This window comes from Platichthys flesus, chromosome 2 (genome assembly GCF_949316205.1).
Source record: "Platichthys flesus chromosome 2, fPlaFle2.1, whole genome shotgun sequence".
Taxonomy (NCBI): Eukaryota; Metazoa; Chordata; class Actinopteri; order Pleuronectiformes; family Pleuronectidae; genus Platichthys; species Platichthys flesus.
In genome coordinates this window covers 18,069,602-18,092,228 of record NC_084946.1, presented here as the reverse complement: position 1 = coordinate 18,092,228, position 22,627 = coordinate 18,069,602, and the positions used below count along the sequence as shown (strand labels likewise).

General features: G+C 39.0%; 1 protein-coding gene across 1 annotated transcript; it reads right to left on the bottom strand.

Moving 5' to 3' along the window:
- Positions 1–404: 404 nt before the first annotated feature.
- On the bottom strand, positions 405–13,207 carry LOC133967902 (caM kinase-like vesicle-associated protein). Its single transcript, XM_062403603.1, has 11 exons — positions 12,855–13,207; positions 5,025–5,160; positions 4,778–4,909; positions 3,958–4,032; positions 3,685–3,823; positions 3,431–3,551; positions 3,255–3,330; positions 3,008–3,144; positions 2,826–2,904; positions 2,620–2,707; positions 405–1,991 (listed from the first exon to the last, which is right to left on the bottom strand). The coding sequence occupies exons 2-11, from the start codon at positions 5,117–5,119 to the stop codon at positions 1,710–1,712; spliced, it is 1,224 nt and encodes a 407-aa protein (XP_062259587.1). The 5' UTR covers positions 5,120–5,160; positions 12,855–13,207; the 3' UTR covers positions 405–1,709.
- Positions 13,208–22,627: the final 9,420 nt, after the last annotated feature.

Genomic DNA, 22,627 nt, shown 5'->3' with positions numbered 1-22,627 from the left:
AAGAAAAAAAGTATCCATACCGCTCCTGTGGTGTCATCCAAGTTTCCAGAAGCCCCGATATTCATATTCAACTTGAAACCGTGTCATTTACACCAAGTTTTTTGCCTAAATGTTATCCTCCTCCAGTCTTTTTGGAATTTGGCTGCAACGCCTTTTACCCCTGAAACCCCAAAAGTGTTTTGTGGACTCAAACACTTCCCCCAGCCTTCCAAAACAAAAACATCCATCGGACCTCACCCATCCACTCTCACCATTTTACCCCATTTAAGATTCATATAGTAATTATAATAACAATACGATGATACTTTGACTTTCATCAAACCCTGTCAATTTGATACTTTAATGCTTATTGTTAATAGGCAGATGCATCACCATTTTCACACAATGACGGACTTCTGAATTTAATCATTTGTTTGACTTACCTAAAAAATGTCACATTGAAGTGCTGTGACCAATATAAACACTATAACTGTAAAAATATGAAAACCCTCATTAAGGGACAACTTGAGTTTCAGCAACATTAGTATTACTCATTTTATTCATTCACAAGCGTTGCAGCAACCTGTTAGCTCAGCTAAATGTTGTTGTATGTAAATAAAAAAATACACATGTATACATTGCAAATATACATAGCGGTATATGGACTCAGCTATAAACTCTGAACTTACTAATTACAAAGGACAACACAATAACAGCTAAAACGCCACTACACATAGGAGGCTCTAAACCTAGTTTTCTGTGTTTTAAATGAAGTGGACAGAACACAAGTATCAGTACAACAGCGTAAGACTAAACAGAGGAGCAAAGTAAAACGGCTAAAACATTTCAAAGAAGTCGGTAAGCATTTCTAAACAAGTTGTTTCTTTTGAAACATTTCAGCAACATTACTGCAACAAATATTAAGGCACTTTAACTTAAAAATATACTTTCTTGCTGCCTTAAAATTCTAAGTTGTATAGTTAAAGATTTCTAGTTAGGATGTTGAGCAGAAGCCACAAATTGTTTCATAGTATTTAACCATAAAAACATTTCAGGGATCGTCCTCATACAAGTATCATACAAGCATCATACAATTTTGAAGTATAACTAAAATCCCTTTATTTCTACTTTTAAATCAACACAACAATTGTTCTATAGTTCATTCAACTAATATATAACAAATTACCTATTATATTTTTGAGGCATGATTCCTAAAGAGTCGACTCAAATATATAAGCATGAACATTTCTTGTAAATTCATTCTATTTCTTGAAATAAACCTTGATTTGATCAATTCACTAAATCTTTCAACTAAAAACTTGAAGTCACAAGACTTGAACTCAGGATTGTAAGTTCTGCGGCTGAAAACTAGCAGTTTGTTTGAACAGACACGTTACATCTATATACAATGAGCTGATGACTAGAGATGAAGGTTTTCACTACATAACACGGAGATTCTACAGTTCTTAAGGAGAAAGGAAACAACAGAAGAGCTACTTTGCAACTAGATTTAAAGGGACTTGTACATAAAATAATAAGGGAGCATGTGGAGAACACTATTCAATAGATCAGTACAGAAGGCAAAGAAGATGGGATGCGTGGCTTTGTGAAATAATTCAGCAAACTGGGGATAGTCAAACATCATAGACAGGGTATCATCACAGGCCAAACCGATTGGCTGAACCGCACATGTGCTTGTTGTTTTGCAAGGGTCCTCTTCATTTATTGAACTAATCTGCCTTCCTCTGTGGCAACATTTGAGGGACGTCGCCGTTGCACCGCGTCTGCTCGTCCTGTCTGGCCGCACTGGGCTGGGTGACGGTGGCAGTCTGTGTGTCGGGAGCCTTTTCGCTAAGAGCGGCCTTTAAGCTGTTGCCCACCGGAAGAGCCAGAGCAGCGCCGCTGGGAGCGTTGGGATCAGCTGCAGCCCCCTCGGCGAGACCAGAGGCCCCAGATTCCCCCTGCTCGGAAGCTCGGAGCCTTTTCATGAGGGTGGTCACTCTGACAGCCTTCTGTGAATATTAATATAATAAAAACAAGGTTAGTTCAAATTAAATTACAACATACATCAAACTTTACTTATCTATTCTTACAATGAAATGTGAGCAATACAGAAACAAAACATGTGAATGTTCCAAGGAAAACAACTGGCATCAAGGCGTTTGACATTTTAGTAAACTACAAAACTGTACGGACGTTGATTGCTTTGATAACTGGTTTTATTCTTGAGGTTGAGTACCCAGTTTGTCTTTCAGGAGCGTACCATTTTTCGGGAAGTTTTGGGAAAATTAAACAAGGGAGAAGTACCATCATAGAACACAAACAATACTAATTAAATGTTGTCAATTATTTTAAACAGTAATTACCTCGGATCAGAGTGATTGCAGAGACATATGAATATGTTTTTGACAATTTGTGTGAAGATGATTGTGTCAGAGGGAAGAGAAAATTGCTAGTGTGTATATTAATATTCATTCAGTCAAAAATGTGGTTATCTTGTATCATCAGAGTATAGACTTTTTCAAAGAGACAATGCAGTCCAGTCCGGACCATGTAGAGAACATCATCATTTAGTTTTATACGCCTCTCAAATAATGAGCAAACATTGTATTTCTATGGAAGCTATATGAGGAGTTATACCTTCCACTTGGCTTTAGCAAAGTTCTTTTCTATTTGTGCACAAACACCGTCCTTAATGTTCTTATCAGAGGCAGCGTTTCCAGAAATCCTAAGAGAAGGATCAAGAGAACAGTATCACCAACAGTAATTTAGATTAGCATCATAACTCTAGCTGTGTAACTCGGACCATTTATATTTCAGCAATTTAATTATTATTATCATTTTACCATTCATGGGCAATAGCTTCCTGTGCAGTCAATCGCTGATCTTGGTCCACTTCCATCAAGGACGCAACTAAGGTTTTGGCTGTTAAACAAGGCAAGATCATTATAACATTATCTGTGACGTATGTGATATCGTTACGTCCATACACGGCACATTATATATAAAATTGATTTATTTTCTTCACCAGAATCTGAGATGTCATCCCAGTAAGGGGAATCAAATTCATAGTCTCCGGACAAAATCTTTATGAACAGGTTCTTATCGCGGTTGTCAGAGTCGTCTTCTTCAGCGTCGTCATAGAAAGGAGGGTTTCCAGACAAACTATGGAGTCAGCAAAATAAAAACAGAATAACACACAGCCTGTTTTGTTAATAACACATGAATAAACATCAGATAATAATATTTGTGTGATCAAATGAATGGGCCCTTACAGTATGTACATGATGACACCGATGGCCCAACAGTCCACAGGTCTCCCGTACCTCTGCCTCCCAACCACCTCAGGAGCTGAGAGCAGGAACAAGCTTAATGTTTCCTGATCATAAGCTGAAGATCTTGACAATCACATATTTGAAATCACAGTGCATTCAGGTGTTATGCTCCTTACCAAGATATTCCGGAGTCCCACACGGGTCCTTGATGAGTCCATTTTCAAGTTTTGCCAGCTGAAAGTCACTGATCACGATTTTGGAGTGCTTCAAACGATTAAAGTACACCAGGTTCTCCAACTGCACGAGCAAACAAATAAAGGTGCGGTCTATACAATTGAAAGGCATGTGACCCACATGATTTTGTCTTTGCACAGGGCAGTTTTTGGTGAAATGCTGCTGGTCTGCACTAGGTGTCAGCGTTGTAACATACCTTCAGATTTCTGTGGACAATTTTCTGAGAGTGCAGGTAAGCTACAGCCTCCAACACCTGCCTCATAACATTGCTGGTGTCCCTCTCCGAGTAGTAGCCTTGATCTAAGATCCAGTCAAAGACCTCTCTGCCCGTGGCGCTGAACAGACCGGACGACCGAATTCAAACACATGTATATTGTAGAGGATAGAAATGCATAACAACTGTACATGTCCAATAAAATGACCAGTTTGAGACACCAGTCTTCTCTCTTGTTGCTTGCATAATACTCACAGTTCCAGAAAAAGGAAGTACTCTTTCTTAGTTTCAAAGGTGTCAACCAGCTGGAGGATGTTGTGATGTTTTACCCTTTAAAAAGCAGATAAAGGAGAAATAGAAGAAAAGGAGGAACTAATGAATGGATGGAACGAGTTGTACAAAGTAGCCACACACCCTCCACACAAGACATTTGGGGACAGAGAAGTTAAACTTGTAATAAAAAACTAGTCTTTTCGTTGTTGATTGGGACTAATCACTTGTGTTAGTGCAAATCATCATAATGTGGATCTAAACAAATGTTCACAATTTTATGTAATTTCAAGTAAGTAGTCTAATAATCCTCACCGCCTCAAATAACTTTAAATGGCTGGTTATTATTATTGTTATCATCAACATAATGAAGGTGATATATTTACATTTGCTAGTGGTTCTACAAATTAAATTGAAAGTAATGAAGAATTTCCAACACATATTCGTTACTTTTTTTAATATTAAAAGAGAGAAAACAAAAAAAGTAATTTCATTCTTTCTAATTTCCTCAGCCCCAAACCATTTTGTTACACAGTTTGGATTTTCCAGCTGTATTTAAAATAAACTACAGCTCCTTTAATAAACTACAGTGTTGCCTAGTTTTACGACACAGGGGATCTCTGTAGCACAGAGGGGTAACTAGAACTGTACTGTGCCTACTGTGGTATAACTGTTGAAATCTCATGATGCTGGTTTTTGAGCTCAAGAAAGAATTTTGCTGATGAGTTGAGATTAAACCTTCAAGCTCCAGGAGTGTTCCTCCAACATGAAAGATCAATGATGAGGAGATTAACACTTCACTCACATCTTCAAGATCATTATCTCATTCTTGGCCGCCTTCCTGACTTTCCTTCCGTCCTTCTTGTTGAACTTTTTACAGGTGTACATCTTCAAGGTGTTCCTATCCTTGGACCGGAAAATCTCACAAAACTCCTCCCTGTGAAAGAGGCAGAGGATTTTAGCACGCATCACACTCTTCGACCAATTTTCTAACGAGCGTCTATGTGCTTATTATAAAAAAACAACAACATCACAACAAAAGATGTACTCACGATTTAACAATTTGTCCGAGGTCATATTTGTCGTTCACCTCTGAGGGATTGTTGTAATCCTTCTTCTCCCCAAGTGTCAGACAACCAAATGGCATGGCAGCTCCTGCCCTATAGGAATGTCCTGCCACAACACAACCTGTCAACAATACACAACATGTTACATTTGCCCAAAGGGATCATGTTGATTTGATTTGAGTAGATACATCTCTGCAAAAAAGGGTCTGAATACAAGGAGCATCTCGGTCTGTGTTCTCAATAATAAATAACAGCTATACATTTTTGTATGTGCACAGAAACACAATTAAGTTTCCCAGTGTGTTTCACAGATATGGCTGTAATGACATAATAATCTTGAAACATAAACATAATTACAAAAATAACACTTAAAACATAATAAATGCAGTTAATCAATGTAAATATTTAAAAGGGAGATTTTCATCGCACGATTATTTCTTGACCCAAATTTGTTTCGGTCAAACGTCTGAAAACATGCAAGCATAACTGAGCAATTTCATTTAAATTAGCACGAGGGCAACATAATGTAAGATTGAGATTTTTAAATTAACATAATTTTGTTCAGTGAGCTCAGTCAGGGTGTCAGGCTTGTTTCTCTCCACTCTGCAGTGAGTCAGCTCTGTGCTGCTGCTGCAGCAGGAGCAGCATTATTCATCATCCATCTGCATTTTACTGAAAGAATATTCAGATGGACTTGACCCTGTCACTGCAGCGGTAACGTTTTTTGTCTCTCTCTCTCTTTTTGTATGTTTTGAAAAACTCTTCAAAGTTGAAAAAAGCTATCGTCTCGCCTGGAGGAAAAGATGAAGAAGAGTTGGTAATTTAATGTCTGCAAGCAAATCGGAAAAAGATGAAGCTGGAACTTAAAGCTGTTATAATTCATACACATACAAAGAGCTGCCGGACTATAGATCACATTCAAATTATAGCAAGATGCTGATGATGTGGATATGGTAAGGTTTGATAACGTAATCAGCAACCATAGCAACAACTGTGACAACAAACTACTTTTCAATTATATGAATTACAGTTTACCAGATACACACACACACACACATATATATAGTACTTGCTATATCCAAATTAAACTTTATCATAAGATAAAGTATATATAACTATATCATAAGACATCATAAGAAGTATATAAGTATATTATAAGATAAAGTACAATTTAGAGATAGTAAAACTTTATTCACAAAATCATATAAAAATCAAAAATTGCTGAAGGAATAGTATCATTGCATTGCCAATAGTGGGCTGTACAGTCAGGAGATGTTAAAGGGACATTGTGCTGCAAAGAGTATACTGGAAAAAGTGTAAATAAAGTTTATTTAATAAGGCACCTTTCACAGAGCGAAGACACAAAGTGCTTCACAAAAGTATAGTAGTTGAAATTAAACAATCAAGGAACCACATCATGAAAACATAAACACACATTTGAAAAACTAGAGAGCAGAAAACTAGACAAAGGCCTGTTTGATGATTGAGTTTTTAGTTGTTTTTTAAAGGCGTCTTAAGAGACCACCGACCGATCAGTCACCCTGCTGCGCAATGCAACACATACACACAACAGACAACACATAACCTCAACTGCAAGATACCTCACTGCACGCACTTCTCACAGCTGACGACAAAAAGCTCAATAAAATAATTTCACCCACATGAAGTCCTTTAACACATTTCCACTCCATTTTCACAGCCTGGCTACAAAATCCTGCTGATTTTTGTCACCCTGCAAACCGGAGATAATGGACACAGGGGGATCTAACACTGGGTAATTTGTTATATCATGTTTGTCTGGGCAGCAAGCGCCTCAGTGTTGCTTTAAACTTACAAGTTTTAAGCCGCTACCTGCAACAGTGGAGCTTTTTGCAATCAGCTGCACTGAAATTTCATGACAACACAACTACATAGAACTTTAAATTGGGGTAACTTGAATCACTTCCGCTGTACTAAAGATTACTACACGTGTCCATCATAGCAGCTGATGTTTCTCTCTGATGACATGTGAAGCTTGTATGGAAAACAGACTCAGGTTTTTTTGGCAGGCCTCTAAGTAAAAATCGCAGCCAGCACAAAAGAGTGGGAGTAGAGAAATTCTGAGGGAGGTGATGTCTGGAGTCTTCAGTCAAGACCCTGTCAGAGGAAGAGATTTCTCCCAGATAAGAGCACTAAGTAAAATCTGTAAAGCAGCGAAGAATTCTATAAATATCAAACACTAAATATGAAGAGCGCGGTCGATGAATGTGCGTTCTTTCTGTTTATGATTTTGAAATAGCATGTGAATCAAAAGAGAGCCAAAGACAGCCAGCTGCGTACTACTGTCCACAAAGGGACTCATTACTCCGTGATCCAGTCTCCACAGATCTGTGTAGCTGATAGGAAGAAATATTACATTATGTAAATAATTTGGTTTATTCATTAATATAAAGAGTGTGATGTTCCCTCGTTTTTACCTTCTTTATTGATGCTGATTTCATGGATCATATCTGCACTTACTGCACTAAGAAAAAATATGAAGCTGAAAACATGGAAGCTTAAATCTATTTGGATGCCTGTGCTCTGTGGTTCACGTCTTCTTTAACTCAAACTCTCCTATAGACAGACACTGGTTACGTGACCTTTTATCTACATGTGATAGGTCAACATGTCAGTGTAAAAGGGTCTGTTGGCCTAGCAGCAAATATATATACACATTTTAATAAATGTTATCTTTTTTTTTTTTGACTTGTATTTTTATTCCTTGTTGTATCGTTTATTGTTTGTGAAGTCGGCCTGACACAAACATATCATCACTAAAGGTGACCTTGTTTTTGATACGGCAAAATTAAGTCAAATGTTTTGCCGTATGGAAAGTTCCTCTTTACAAACAATGATAGGTCCGCTGGCCTGTCAATATCAAACAGATGATGGACAACAAAATATCGTTTTACACCAAAAAATATCTTCAGAAATGTTTGAATGAAAATATAAATGTGCTGCATTCCCCTTATTATAATTATGCAATTTATATAAGAAAAGTTTAGATAACAGTAGTGGTCCAGATGTATAGTTTTCCAAGCCTTTGCATCTAAGACAAGTTGCAGGAAATGTAGTCACATTGATCCCTACTGTCCCAGGTTATGGTCATCATATGGCCACATAATAATCTGATTAGTAATTTCTCTCATAAAACAAAGGTATTCCAGTGCGGATTAAGCTGAGCAATGATATGTTAATAACAACTACTACATTGTAAAGTGACAGTGTTTCTAACCCACTGTTACTTTATGTAGTAGAGCACCGGCTACTCTCACTGTTAACCTGACCTGCTGTATTAGTTTTCTTGTGAAAGTGCATCTTGAAGCCAACTTAATTTGACCAAAGGGATCAAGCCTCTTCTATTCAAACAGTACTTTAATGTTTGAGTCCATCCTCGATGAGGACGGTTCTACTCAGGGCTGTGTTTTATTCCAGAAGAATGCACAAGTAAAATGCTTCCTCCGGGCTTGTGAGTCGAGACGGAGAATGTTGTAAAGTAAACAACAGCAGATCCCGTCTCTCACGGCAGCTCTCCAGTCTGAACATTTATATATGGAACTTCACTGTTTTCCTGATCAGAAACATATACACTAGCATGAACTTTCTTTGTCTTAAAGGGGAGGACTGTGACTTAACAAATAGTCTGGAGACAATTCTGATGAGCTAATTCACATCCCCTGCATGAATCCTGCGGGGAAAAAAAACACTGGGAGTCACCATTCCTGCTTTTTGGCTCTGACCTGGATTCATGCAACGGCACACATCCCTCAATCCATCATTCAGAACACGCACAGACAGGATGGACTCAAGGGAACTAACAGGGTTTTCTTTACTTGCTTTTGGGCTTATCTAAATATTTTCAGGGTGTATTCAAACAGCTTCATCATCAGATTAATGGAATTCTGGAATTGACCAAATGGGGCCGAGCACTAAAGCACTTACCTTATCTACCTTCGATTAGTAAAAATGTTTTGCTGTTTATCAAGTGTTTAGAAATCTCTGCTGATAAAGATGATTTAAAATCCCAAACCTTCACTCAGGAGCAAAAATCAGTTTTCAATTAAAAAAGCAATGACAATGTGAAATTTATCTTGATAATTATTGATATCAACTGACATTAACGTTTTTATTCTGATATAATTTTGCCCCAGAAAAATAATATTATGTCTCATAGAAATCGGTTGGACGCTTAGAGAGACTGTTTACTGTGATTTTGTAACCTCCTAATGAACCAAAGATCCCTGAACCTCACAGTGCGCCGACCACTAAACAGTTAGCCTGACAAGTGAGACAGAATTTTTCAGTGCACTTGTTTTTCCCCTTTTCAAGGTAGTCTCAGAGATAACAGGCTGATTCCCTTCACCACAAGAAGAAAAAGATAGAAGCCTCTTGACTATTGCTGAATCAGACTTCTTTTATCTCCATCTTTTGAATTACCTGAATGAAGTGTTCATCTTTGATGGGAATGTAAATGCGGTTTCAAAATCCGACAGTCGCAGCTGCCGAGAAAACTTACCTGTGGACAGAGGCAGTGGTGTTGCATTTGACCAACAGATTTCAAATTTGGGTCCATTTAATTTTCTAGCAGCACAAAGTAGGAAAAGATAAAAGCTTTTGATTTATATAAGAGACATACTGTAGCCTATAATGACTTCTCGAGTCATAATGGAAATATCAGCGACCGCATGATTTCTTCAAATGAAATGAAAAAAGGAAAAACTAAAGAAGGAAAAAAGGTTTCTGTGTTTCTGAGAGCAAGAAAAGATCTGCACTCTGGACACGACCACAGGGACCAGGGTTCAAACCAGTACCTGACGGTTTGTTTATGGTAGTTACTTAATACAGATCTAAACAGGGCCAATGTTACCCCTTTGGAAATATCAGCAACTTCCGTAAATAAGGGAAACAATGATTTCCTGATATTAATTAATTGATGGAAAATGTGTTTGCAGGACATCATGATGTAACAGTGAACTCATCACCCGAGCGTGCAAATTCTCGAGCTACGACCGTAGATGTGTTTTGTGAGGTCAAGGACCCAGATTCAATGTTTGTACCAAACAATAATACAACTAAATATTCCTCGGATGCACAGATGTGTATACATATGATGGGACAGATAGAGATAAAAAATGTTTATATAACATCAATATTTATCCAGTATTTGCTGAGAAATTTAAGTAAAGTAAATGTCTTGTTGTTTTTAAATGCTCATAATCTCACCATGTTAAGGAAAGTGATGAAAATAAACGCTGGTCCTTCCCCTTTACAAGATCAACATCATATTTACTGGGTTCTATATGTGTTACCCTGCCGACAAACAGCAAAGTTAGTTTTCTTTCTTAATTATTTTACTACTAAGGTTTGTGTACTGTCATTTGTATGCACTGCTTAATGGGGGCTCGTGTCTGATCATTTCTAAAAAAAAAAAAAATGATGTTGCTATTTGGGAGCTCAGCTGAGTTGGTCGGAGCCCTGTCAGACGGTGGCAGCAGGCCAGCGAGCCGTGGATCCGGCCACAGTGGAGTCTCTTCAAAGGAGAAGGCTTGGAGAGGGCAGATGGTGCTCACGACGTTTGAGCCAAATGTTGAATCCTGTAATGCCTCATTTAACATCCTAATGTCGCTGCTGTTATAGTTGTGAACAGAACGACCACTTCTTACACTCGGTTCACTCAGAATTTAACGGAGCTAAGGAAACGTGTCTGTTTTCCCCACTCATCCGAAGAGGTGGAGACAATTCTGATGAGAATGAACCGCTCGGCGTGTTTTTTGTCCTTGGCTCTGTTGTGCACCGAGTCGACCATTCATCTCTTCTCCAGGCGTCACCGGCTCCTCTGACCACTTTCTTCTGATGTTGTTTTGTTGCCATGGTTACCAAGTTCTACAGCATGCACCACGGTACTGTCTGTACAGAACAGCTCTCTGCACACGCACCGACACCGCTCCGTGTGACCTGAGCCCCATTTGCTGGTCTCGAATTTTTAAACAGTTTGCAAGACAGAAGCCGTGCACCAGAGAATGAATCAAACTAATGATGACAAATAAACAATGTGTCCCTGAAAAGAGAAAACAAGGGGTGAGTCGTGTTAAAGCACAGCAGGGACACTTAAAAACACGTCCTGCCTTTCGCCCTTATTTTATTCATGTTCACTGCATTTAAAGATTTGCAATTACTATTATTATTTATATTACAGGATGCTACTGTATGATCTATACAGTTACTATAAAGAGTTAAACAATGAGATTTGTTTGTTACTTTCAATGTGTCTCAATAATCAGTGACAACAGCGAGAGCAGGCGCTGAAATACATCCTTTTAGGGCCGGGGTCCTAATGTCCTCTCATCCAAAACAGCTAGACAGACGACACTGCACTTTCTGGAGACCTCACACCCACCGAGTCTGACGTCAATGAGCGGTTGTTGAGAAAACTGAAGGACATACAGAGGGACAGCGATTTTTTTCTGTGCCTAACATCATCACCGGTCATGTACAGCTGTAGGTTTTGATAAATAGGGTGTTTACCCCCCCGTTTGATGTTCATCGAATGACGAGAACGTCGAGGAAATTGAAAAAAAATGGATAAGTAGTGTTTTACCATCTTATAACAACTGACTTAAATACCACACTTGAATGTCCCATCAAACACTTCACGCCACAGGTAACACATTTAATTCAGTGTTAAGCCTGTGTAGTTGGTTTAGTTTTTTTAGGTTTTAAGGGGAAAAAACCCTCTAGGTATAGAGCTGAGAAACTGAAATATACAGCTGCTAAAGAATTAAATAAATAAAGGATGGTGTGAGGCAGTATTTTTGAAAAGCACTGATTCATGCAGCAGTGTACTGCATACCAGGGTTTCATTGATTTTTCATTCTAAAGTTTAGGATTAGTTCATTTCTAAATATCAGCCATTCGTAAATAAACCATAATTCTATCTGATCATATAAAGGCTTCTTTAAGCTTGCACCAGCACATACGTCTATTGTTTTCTGGGTCAAATTAATCAGTTGTGCAGCAGTGGTTCCCCAACTTTTTGTGCACAGTTGTCATGCGTGATATGGGGCTGCTCATGCAATGCAAGGGATTTGATCCAAATCAATTTGTAGCCCAGCTGAACTCAAATCGACACTGCTGTTTCTCACGAGGAGGACCACGCACCTGGAGGGTCTGGCGGATAGGCACCCTGCCTGGGCACCCTAACATCACGATGGGGTGTGCGAAGTGCAGGTTGGAGCGTCAGTGATTAAGTGGGTATTGCGATCACAAGCTCGTTGGGTGTGAAAGGATGACGGAGGAGGACAGGGAGGGAGGCAGGGACACCGCAAGACTGTGGGACTGTGGACTCGAGAAGTGCTGCAGTCTGAGTGCAACAAGCTGAGCTTATGTAAACAGTGTTAACGAGTCTTTATGAAGGATAAGTATGAAAGCTTGACTGAGCTCCTCACAATGAGCTGACGGGGTAAAACAGAGACACCTGGCAGCTCCACAGCAGTTTGACAGTTTAAATGGGCGGCACAGTGTATGCGCATCACTGCTGCTTGGTCTGATGTTGCAGCTGAACGCATGGAACTATCCTGAAGGTTTTCTTACATCAGCATATCAGGAAAATCACAACTGATTGACGCCAAAAAGAAAAAGAAAAGTTGAAACAGCAAACTCGGTGTCCACGGTACGACAGGTGGTCAGAGGGGACAGCCAGTGAAGGATAGATCTCGGCAAACACTCCTCAACATGCATCACCTCTCGCGTTTTCAACGGTCGGTGCCAAAGATTACGCAAACTGCGCTCACCTACCTTGAATGAAGTAGAGGGGGGAATGACCAATAATCCGAATCCTCCTGGTCCGATTCTCTGGGTGAATTCTCCTGGTGCCTGTGGGTTCACTTTTCTTCTCTTTGGAGAGTTCCACAGATTCTGCAGCCAGTGCGCAATCAGAGAGCTTCCAGATCCTCGAGCATTTCCAACAAGTCAGCTTGTTCACGGGAGTATTACGTGAACGTGTGATGGTAACAGCGGGCTATGATACGGGGAGGAGGGGAGGTGTGCGCGCGTGTGTACCACTATGATCTGTGTGTGCGTGAGTGAGTGAGTGAGTGTGCGTGTGTGCGTGCGCCCATCAGTGCAGCAAATGTTTTACTAAGACTATTTTCATTTCCGGGACTCTTTTTTAACAGTGATGATCACGCGGTTCAGCTGGAGGCTGCACGTCAGCTCTCCTGCAATAGAAGAAAACCTCAGGGTCAAAAGATTCAAAATGTTCTTTTTCATAAAGTCCCCTCCGGAAGCTGGTGCCAGTCATTCAACAAGACCCAGGGGCGGAGCTAGGCTCTCAGCATGGAGGGGGCCCTTCTGATAAAGACATTTAAAAAGTCACAACTACAAAATATCTAATATCTTATCCCATTCTAGCCCATGCTAACCTATTCATTGTCACTTATTGAGTCGATGAATGGTTTAACCCACCACGCCGGCCAACCCTATGCCGCAACAGTCAAGTGAACTGTCTCAGGCTATTTCAAACCTCATTTCTATTAAAACCTTAGTATAGTTTTAAAACTAAAATGTAAAGAAAAATCTTAGTTTCAAGTAGCAACTTCTATCCATAACATGTGAAAATGCACATCAAGTGAAAATTAGAATAAACTGGGCCTGTTCATGCCAGTGTTAATGGGAAGCAGATTTTGACTTTGAGTTTACCGACAGTCTGCCTATCACACAGCACAGCACAGCCGGAGGTTCACTGAACAGACGTGTTCAAAACAGCATAGAATACTTCACATTATTCTGGCATTAGGTGGCCGGGTGCAGCTGGAAGAGGCAGGAAGTGACGTATTTACTCCACTGCTTAGATCACATGATTTTCTTAGGAACAAACTTGTATCCCTACAAACTCTGAGATCTTTGTGCATAGATCCTCTGCTGTGTTCTTTCACACATAGATATCTCCCGAATTTCTAAACATTTTATACCAGGAGGCCAGGCAGAGATAATGTGTGATCTTCTTGCTTGGACATTTGCTTTCACACATGCACCTCTTCCGGAGATAATATGGAGCATCTGAGGAGTTCAGTGCATGTCTGAAAGCAGCTTTAGTCCGAGTGAGGCAGGATGCTACACGCTTGGTTTTTAATGAATTTACAATGAAGCTTTGGCCTTTATGCAAGTCCCCAAACACCTTTTAAATTGATTCTCAAAAAATTAATAGTGTTATTAACTTGTGGCAGGACCCTACAGGGGGCAGAAAGGCAGAAAACACATAGCTCGATATCATTTATGCAATGCACAAAAGTAGGGAAGAACAGGTAGAGCCAAACACCTGCCAGCTCACCAATTACGTTAATAAGCAAGCAGGGCATGGGAGACCACGCCACTGAAACACCAAGCTGTGGAGAGGCAAAGCTGTTGGGAGGAAATTAAAATACATCCAGAAGCATAGAATATTATCGGCATTGATGTTTCCAATTGTTATTGGTGGGGGGCCCTCTCAGCTCGAGCCCCCAATTGCCTGCTTTTTGGAACACCCCTGCCTGGATGTGTAATGAGATACAGATGACATTTCTGTCAACACACTCTTAACAAAATTGTCCGACTTGTCCTGTTTTTGCCACATCTAAGCTATTCTAACTATTCTTTTTTTTCCGGAGGCAACTTGCAAAAACACTCTGGCATAAAAACTCTGAATTTCCCCGACGTATAATCATACACAGAACTCTCTGTGCAGTCAGCCGTTGAACACTTTCAAGAGAAAACTCATCTGACCAGTGGCCCTACTTCGCAATTATGTACAGGTGTAGAGAGGATCTGTACGGATTTTGGTGGGTAGGCAGTTTCTGTAGCACTGGCTTATGTAACAGGAGTGTCTCTTTCCCAATATGAGTAATGCCGCTAAAAGGCCATTGGGATAACAGGATAGAGAGCGTCGGAGCATCTTTAACCTCTCCCCCACCTACCCACAAAACCACCTACTCTCTCTCTCTCTCTCATTTATGACTCCAGGTATTGCAGGGCTCTCTATAGCTCTGGTTGTTGTTGCAGTACAACTTTGTGCTGAATCAGAATCCTGAGACCTGGAATCATTGTCATTATTTTAAGAGTGAGACATTAATAATCCTCCTCAAATCCACCTCTGCAGGAGGGAGCCAGTCACCTCATTGTGTTCCATAAGAAACCTTATGGGCAAAGACAAATTGTCAAAGCAAAAAGAGCACTTGGAAGTATCAATATAACCCCAGTGACACGGTAACAACAGAAGAACGAGAGCATTTATTCCCCAAATGTCATGAGGAGGTTTATTTAAAAAAAGGCAGAGATGAGGTGCGTCTTACATTTCTCTAGATGAAAGGTGACTGAGTATATGACGCACAAATATGTCAACAATGTGATGTCATACTTCATGTTCTAATATGTGCATGTGCCTGACAAATTGTCATTTGCCATCACCATAGTAACAGTCTCTTGAGGAAGATAGATATTGCAGCGTTTGACAGAAGAAACTAGACCTTGAGGATCATTTTCCAACCTGTGGCGCTTCGGGTCCGGATTATTGTTAAAGCTAAAATGAATAAGCTATGACATAGGTTTGGTGGCTGGAGAATCCACACAAGCATATTTAAGGAATCTTCCAAGTTTCATATAACTTAAAAAAAATATATATATCTATTCTCTAATCTTTTAATCAAAGGGGGGGTCTTCTGTTGCCATTCACATATTGTAATTAAGTAATCTTAATCTGTGCCATGAACTCACTTTAAATTGTCAAAAGTGTTTGCACAGCCAGTCATGGGATGTAATCCAACCTTCAACACTCATTGATGAATTAGAAACCGATCAGAGCCAATACACAGTAGCTGTTTAGACGATGCCATGTGCAGGATCCCTTGTCATCGTCAGTTATTAGCAATTGTACAAAGTGCCCAATGCAGTATATTCCTCTAATTTTATTTATATCAGTTCACAATAAGACATTATCTCTGTCATACAGTTGAAGCATACGCAGAACTAGAATCCGCGTCACAAAGCTCGCAGGCAGCATCTCCCTGTGCTTCTCTGAAACTACTCAATGCTCTGCTCAGCCTTATGTTACCATGGCTGCATCTAGTTAATCCAGCATTTGTAAGTCTATGAATGGACTCGAGTGACTCCCCTGCTTCAACATGTCTGTCTTCTCATCAGTGGCCTATTGAAATCCCTTACAGTTTCCTCACAGCGCTGGTTACGTTTACAATTTGTTTGCCTGTATATACTGTGAGTAAATAACAAACTAGGAAAAATATCAACGTTAAAACGATTGTAGATAAACCCTCTACTGGAGTTAGAAGTGTTTGTCAAAATAAAATGCTAAATCATCCTTTTTAACTCAGCCTCAGCCCCCCTTTCCCTTCATAAACTGCATTTCGTTGTATGAGTATGGTATAATGGTTGTATTTTGAAAAGAGACGGAATAGGTCCCATACCATCTCCAGACTTTTTTCACAGTTTTAAAAGAAAACTGGATTTATTTCGCTATTTTTCTGACATGACTTTCAGACCAAAGTTTTTTTTTCCCCCCAATCGTGTACTCATGTTTGTAAAAAAGATGAGTCAACTTATAGTTCATCTTAGTTGCCATAGAAACCAAAACCAATAGTCATGGGGTCTGTGATAGAAACTTTTGAAAGGCTGAAGGCATGCTTCTCACAAACGTCAGTGGAGACCTTGACAACTATACAGCAGAAGACATTCAAAAGATTTCTTTTAAAAATATCAAATTAAAAAGTCACAATCATACAATGAAACATGGAAATGTGACTAAAAAATAAAACCCCGGGGTGTAAGTGGATACATTAAGGCATGGAATTTCACATTATTAAGAGTCATAAGTATTTATATAGAAAATAGTGGTTTTTAGGAACAAATAAAAACGCCACTTTATGTGTTATGTGGAAATTAAATTATGACTAAATCGATATTATAATAAAAGATTTTTGTTTTTATTATATCAAACAAATTAATTAATGAGTTTAACTAGTTGTTAGAGAGAGTTAGGACAAATTCTTTAAACAAATTCAAAATTTCAAATGAACTTGCCATCTAAACCTATAATAATCCATTCCATTCCATTTTAGGGGACGGTCCACTCAAATTGCAAATATGATTTGGCTCGTAGTTGCATGCAGATCATTTGTGTTTCAGTCTTCTGTCTTTCCACAGCACAGGAGTTGAATGCTGCTCAAGTGTATTTCCAGAAACAAACTCCACAAAAGTCTATAAGAATGAAGACGAAACCAAAGCTACACGACTTGTTCTGAAGTAAGTGTGAACGAATCCGATAAAGACCAAATCATTTGGACAGTTGGGGAGTCATGTGGAGTTTGACTGTTTCTGCCTCCATGTTGGAGCGAGGCTTGGTGTCACAAACGTTACCCTCACACTTCAACGAGAACATTTGGTGCTCTTTGAGGTAACCATAGCTACCACAACGGAGTGAGACCGGATGTCCATAACGCTGATTCACACGTAGCCGGTGGTGCATCTATGATTCCTGTGTCAAAGCTAACATGTCCACATCAAGCCAATTCATAGTGAGCGTCTCCAGGAAAGTGATCAGCTCGAGTAGCCCAGTCCTCATGTCAACCCTGCAAAGGAAGCTTTGGTACATTTCATTATGAGGTCATTGTTTCAAGACAAAGAAACAACAATAAATAAATGTATGTTCATGAGAGGGATCATATCCTTGTAATTTGTGTAGTATCGCTGGTCACGGTGAAATATGTGAGTGAGTTCTTGTGGTAATTCAGAGTTTAAGACAGCTGCCTTTAGGTCCACATTCAACCAATTTCATAAAAAAGTCTTTCTAATTGCTGCATGTAGTTTATAAAACAAACAAAAATACATTTAAATAAAACTATTACACCGCATGTGTTATTTCCACAGATTAAGAAATTGTGATTTTTTTTGGAACATATTAAGACTGTGTTAATCTTTTTATTTCAAAATGCAGTAATGCAGGTATTCCTCATATTTAATTACCATTTATATTCATGACTAAGTTTAATATAAAGTAAAAGACGAATTATGCAATGTGATGGTTAACACACAATTCTGCTATTGAGCTCAGTAGTGATTATGCTAATATGGTGTAATGGCCACTATCCACCATTCTATGAAGGAATATAATTATACATATTCACATTTCTTGCAGGCTTTAGAGGGGACTGATTCTCATGAGAGATATGGGTCACTACCTGCGTACCCTCTAAGTCGTATGAACAAAAAAGATGCAGTTCAGTGAGTTAGTGAAAGTAAGGAAACTATGCATCCAGTGTTCTCCCAGTAAAGTATTCACTTTGAGGCATATACAGTATAATATTTCTTGAATTAATCATGGGAGGGAACATGACCCAGTGTTACCAGATGGTTGACACCCCCCGAGAGTGTGTATTGCTCTTCTTTCAATTGAATCCCCTGACACAAACACACATACGTGAAAATTATGAATAGATTATAAGACGTGCATAAAGCAGTTTGCTAATTTTCCACCATCTCTCTGCCTTCCTACACAACAGTGGTATCAAATGGTGGTTGCCATAGCAACAGGCTTGCAAGCTTCAACAGGGCTTTTGAAAGACAAACACAGATCAGCATAACAGAAAATCGCTCTGTCTACCAACCCATCTAAACCCGGCTAATGAAAGCTAACATTATTGACGTCACAGTAACATGGGTGACTGCTGACACCATCAACTCAATGAATTTGTCCGGATGACAGATTATACTTATTATTTAATGGAAGCAGGGAATAGAGTGGTTTGCAGTTCGGCAACATTCTGCAATGCTTGAATACAAGTTTAAAAACAGCTGATGCCTTTATGTCTGGAGTCTGCAGACTTCGTGCATATATATCTTTTCTTCAGGGTGCTGCAGTAACATCCTGTATGTCAGGGGAAGAAGTTTGAGGATCTATCAAAATGATTCATACTAGAACTTAAAGATGAATGCTATCAATGATTTTGAAGAAACATGATTAAATTTGGATAAAATCCAGGTGCAAATTTGGTTTGATGGTCTGACAATAATAAAGGTAAGAGTCAATGTCAAACACCTGCTCAATACTGAGACCAGTTACCATAAGACAAAATGGTGAAACAATTGTGTTTCAAATATGTTTATTGGGAAACCAATCACATAGCAGAGAAATTAACAGTCGACAGTTATGTTTCCTTTGTTTTTACAGAAGGTGAAAAAGTAGTCCCTGACAAAAAAAAAAGACTAATGACTAAAGAGAATAGCAAGTACACAAGCAATGCCCTGCATCAACAAAACAGATGGAACAAAAAGGACAAGACAAAAAAGAAAAGAACCCCCCCAAGGAGTGCATCCAACTAGGGACTCAATCAGATTCTCTTTCGAGATGAGAGACCAAAGGTTAAAATGGTGAAACAATTGGAGGGCAAAATTCCCATACTCGTATTGTCGTAGAAAGGACTGCCATCTTTTACATATAGTATATCACTTTTAGGAGGAATTTATCTAACAATTAAATTCTTATTAAAAAAAAAGGTTAATGTTCTAAGTAGCTCCTAAATGCTTCCTTGCCATCAGAATCAGAATCAGAATCAGTATCAGAATCAGAAAGTATTTATTGCCAAGTATGTTTACACCTACAAGGAATTTGCTCTGGTTATTGGTGCATACAATGAACATAGAAACATAAAAACACAATAAATGCAACACACATAAGAAAAGCAATAACAAGAAACAATATATATGTACTCACTATTTACTTCTTATTTACTCCCTGTTTCTAATATTTATAAAAAGTAACATTATTTAGACATAAACATATCTAAATAAAATATATGCGATAGATAAAAGATATAAAAAGTGAAGTAAAAAGTGAAATGCAATATGCAAGACAGTGAACAGTGTCAGATTGCAATATGCAATGGCCTTGCTATATCATGTGTATACATCTGGAGAATAAACATTAATGGTAAAAGAAAACGTAGAGAGGATCCAGACACGCACATACATACACACACACACACACACACACACACACACACATACACACACACACACACAAACGGGATGATGTAGTTAAGTTGCTCTAACTGGTGAAAAGAATTTACAGACGTGTCTTCCAGCAAGCAGGTTGGCCTTCATACGGAGAGTCAGATATGCTAAATGTTCCCTAACAAAGGTAGTTGACATATAAAAGAACACAAGGGAATCTAAACAGACCTGCTAGTGACAATAGGGATAAAATACTGACTGGGGTGAAGAGAAACGGGTTAGTGAGTGGGCAGTGAAAGGAGGGCGATCGGCAGGTGTGAAAAGATGATGGGATGAAAGTAAACCAGCGCCATAGACAGGGTGTAGAGAACCAATGAGCAAACTGTGACACATGGTACACGACCATTCATTTCTAAGCTGGTTGGAAATAAATATAAATGATTGAACTAGCTCCGTATTCAAGTAAACCCTATTATTGAAATATAACTCTTGATTTATATAACTCGTCTTATTGACCCTTTTGTATAGTGATCTAAGCTCTGCAAAACCGTTGATGTGTCACTGACAGGTATGAAAATGTTTGACCAAACCGTGAATGTACATTAAATGAGACTGACACACCAGGCACTGAAACCCATCACATACTGTTGAGCTGCATCCAAAAGCTGGGGCCTGGTGTGAAACTGAAAAAATTGACACAGTCTCAGCAGTTGCAGAAGTGTGACATTTTTACAAAGCCATTGTGAGAGCAAAAATGTTATGAGGACACATGGGAAAAGAGGGGCTACTTTTTACTACCACTAATTACTTGTCCACATCATTGCAGCCATGGATGTGTGAGCTGGTAGATGAGGAACACCCCTCATCCCCATTCCTTGAATAGCCTCTGAAATCCACTCCAGAATATTTCACGAAAATACCTAAGAGACGGCAGATTGTGGGATGAGGGCAATATGGCCAAGTATGCAAAATCTAATGATCTAACCTACCCCATACACAGGTGTTTGTAAATCATATCAAGGTAAACTAGGTGTTTTACCTTTTTACCATTTTCTCATCTTAAACCCAATGCCATTTTATCATCACCAATCAAAACACATTGGCATGCATGTGTCCATATAGGCAGATGACACACAACTGTTTCACTGAATGTCCGGCTTTATATTAGCATTCCTTGCACCATCTTTAATTTCCAATGCAGAAAGTAAGAGCAGAATTATATCAGCAAACTAAATTAGATATAGATTGAGAGGGGCTGTACATATACACTGTATATAAAGTACCTTCGGAAAGTCTGCTAGAAGATGTGAATGCGGCAATACGCACTATCCCTTCTGTGACCATCACTGAGACCAACAAGCTGACGAGCACTACAGCAGCAGTAATCCTATAGGTGCTTGGTTTCAAGAGGATCTATATGTGTATATACAGTATATATTGGCGGCTGCTGATGGTCAAATGGCCTTCAGGTTGTAACTCGGTGAGCAACAATATTTATTGAATGCATCAATGCTATTGTCGTCCTTCAGATGCATGTGCTTGTTTATGGGTGGTATGGTTTGCTCTCTTGCTGACACTGAATACCAAATATCGCATCACTTAACATAGCCAGCCGGATTTTGTGGGACTTGACAGCAAGGGCACGCTGTCAGTGTGCCATGAATATGACTCCTCTGGGTGTATTTGATCATCATCACCCAGAAATACCGGGGACAGGAGCAGTAGCTAAACAATCAAATTCCACTGATGGGAAGAAAGCATAACTAGCAGAGCAGTATGGCAACATGTGATGAGTTCTGTGAGCCAAATTATTCATCAGTGAAGAATAAGGATACCGGACTATTTACCTTCCTTAGCTGCTGCCACCAAAGCATGACATGAACCTTTCTTTGTGTGGTGAAATGTGACATAACAGGTGAGACATGCTGAGACAGACCTCACTACACTGGATGATGAGACCAGTTTAACATGAGGGAACATGGAAATGAATTACACTGTGGCAGAAACAGGAAAAAAAGTGTGATACAAGGGAAGCAAATAATACAATTTGTGTGTGTAGGAGAGGGCATTTTGTTCGTTGAATGTGTATGTGTGTATATGTGTGTGTGTGCGTGTGCGTGTGTGTGAGTGTGTGTGTGTGTGTGTGTGTGTGTGTGTGTGTGTTTCTAGAGCTAGATCAAAAGAAAGAACTAGAAAATCTGAAAACATCAGATAAAATAAAATAGATAATATTAAAATAAAGGAAAGAAAAAGGCATTTTAATCAATTTCTATCAATGTTGTTACATATTCATCATCATACATTAACATCATACATACTGTACATGTTTATAAAAACAAATAACACCGATAACATAGCAATCAAGCAACAATTGAAACATTTTTATGCATGACACATATGTTATGTAGGTTGCTGTGCATCATTCTAGATGGGTTTGCATAATTCTTGGGTACCAGCAACATGGCCGATTGCTTTGTCATTAACAATAACAATTTATGTAATTTATGGTAGTCAATTGTAAAATTTAAAACAGTAGTACAAGAATACTGTAGTGACAGAATATCTAAAAATAT

What these genes read in the sequence shown, in the direction of transcription:
- LOC133967902 (XM_062403603.1), bottom strand. Translation starts at nt 5,119, where the DNA reads ATGCCATTTGGTTGTCTGACACTTGGGGAGAAGAAGGATTACAACAAT. An exon ending in GAGATAATGATCTTGAAGAT is followed by an intron (nt 4,033 to 4,777) that starts GTGAGTGAAGTG and finishes TGCTTTTTAAAG; the next exon opens with GGTAAAACATCACAACATCC. An exon ending in GAAGCTATTGCCCATGAATG is followed by an intron (nt 2,708 to 2,825) that starts GTAAAATGATAA and finishes TCCTTCTCTTAG; the next exon opens with GATTTCTGGAAACGCTGCCT.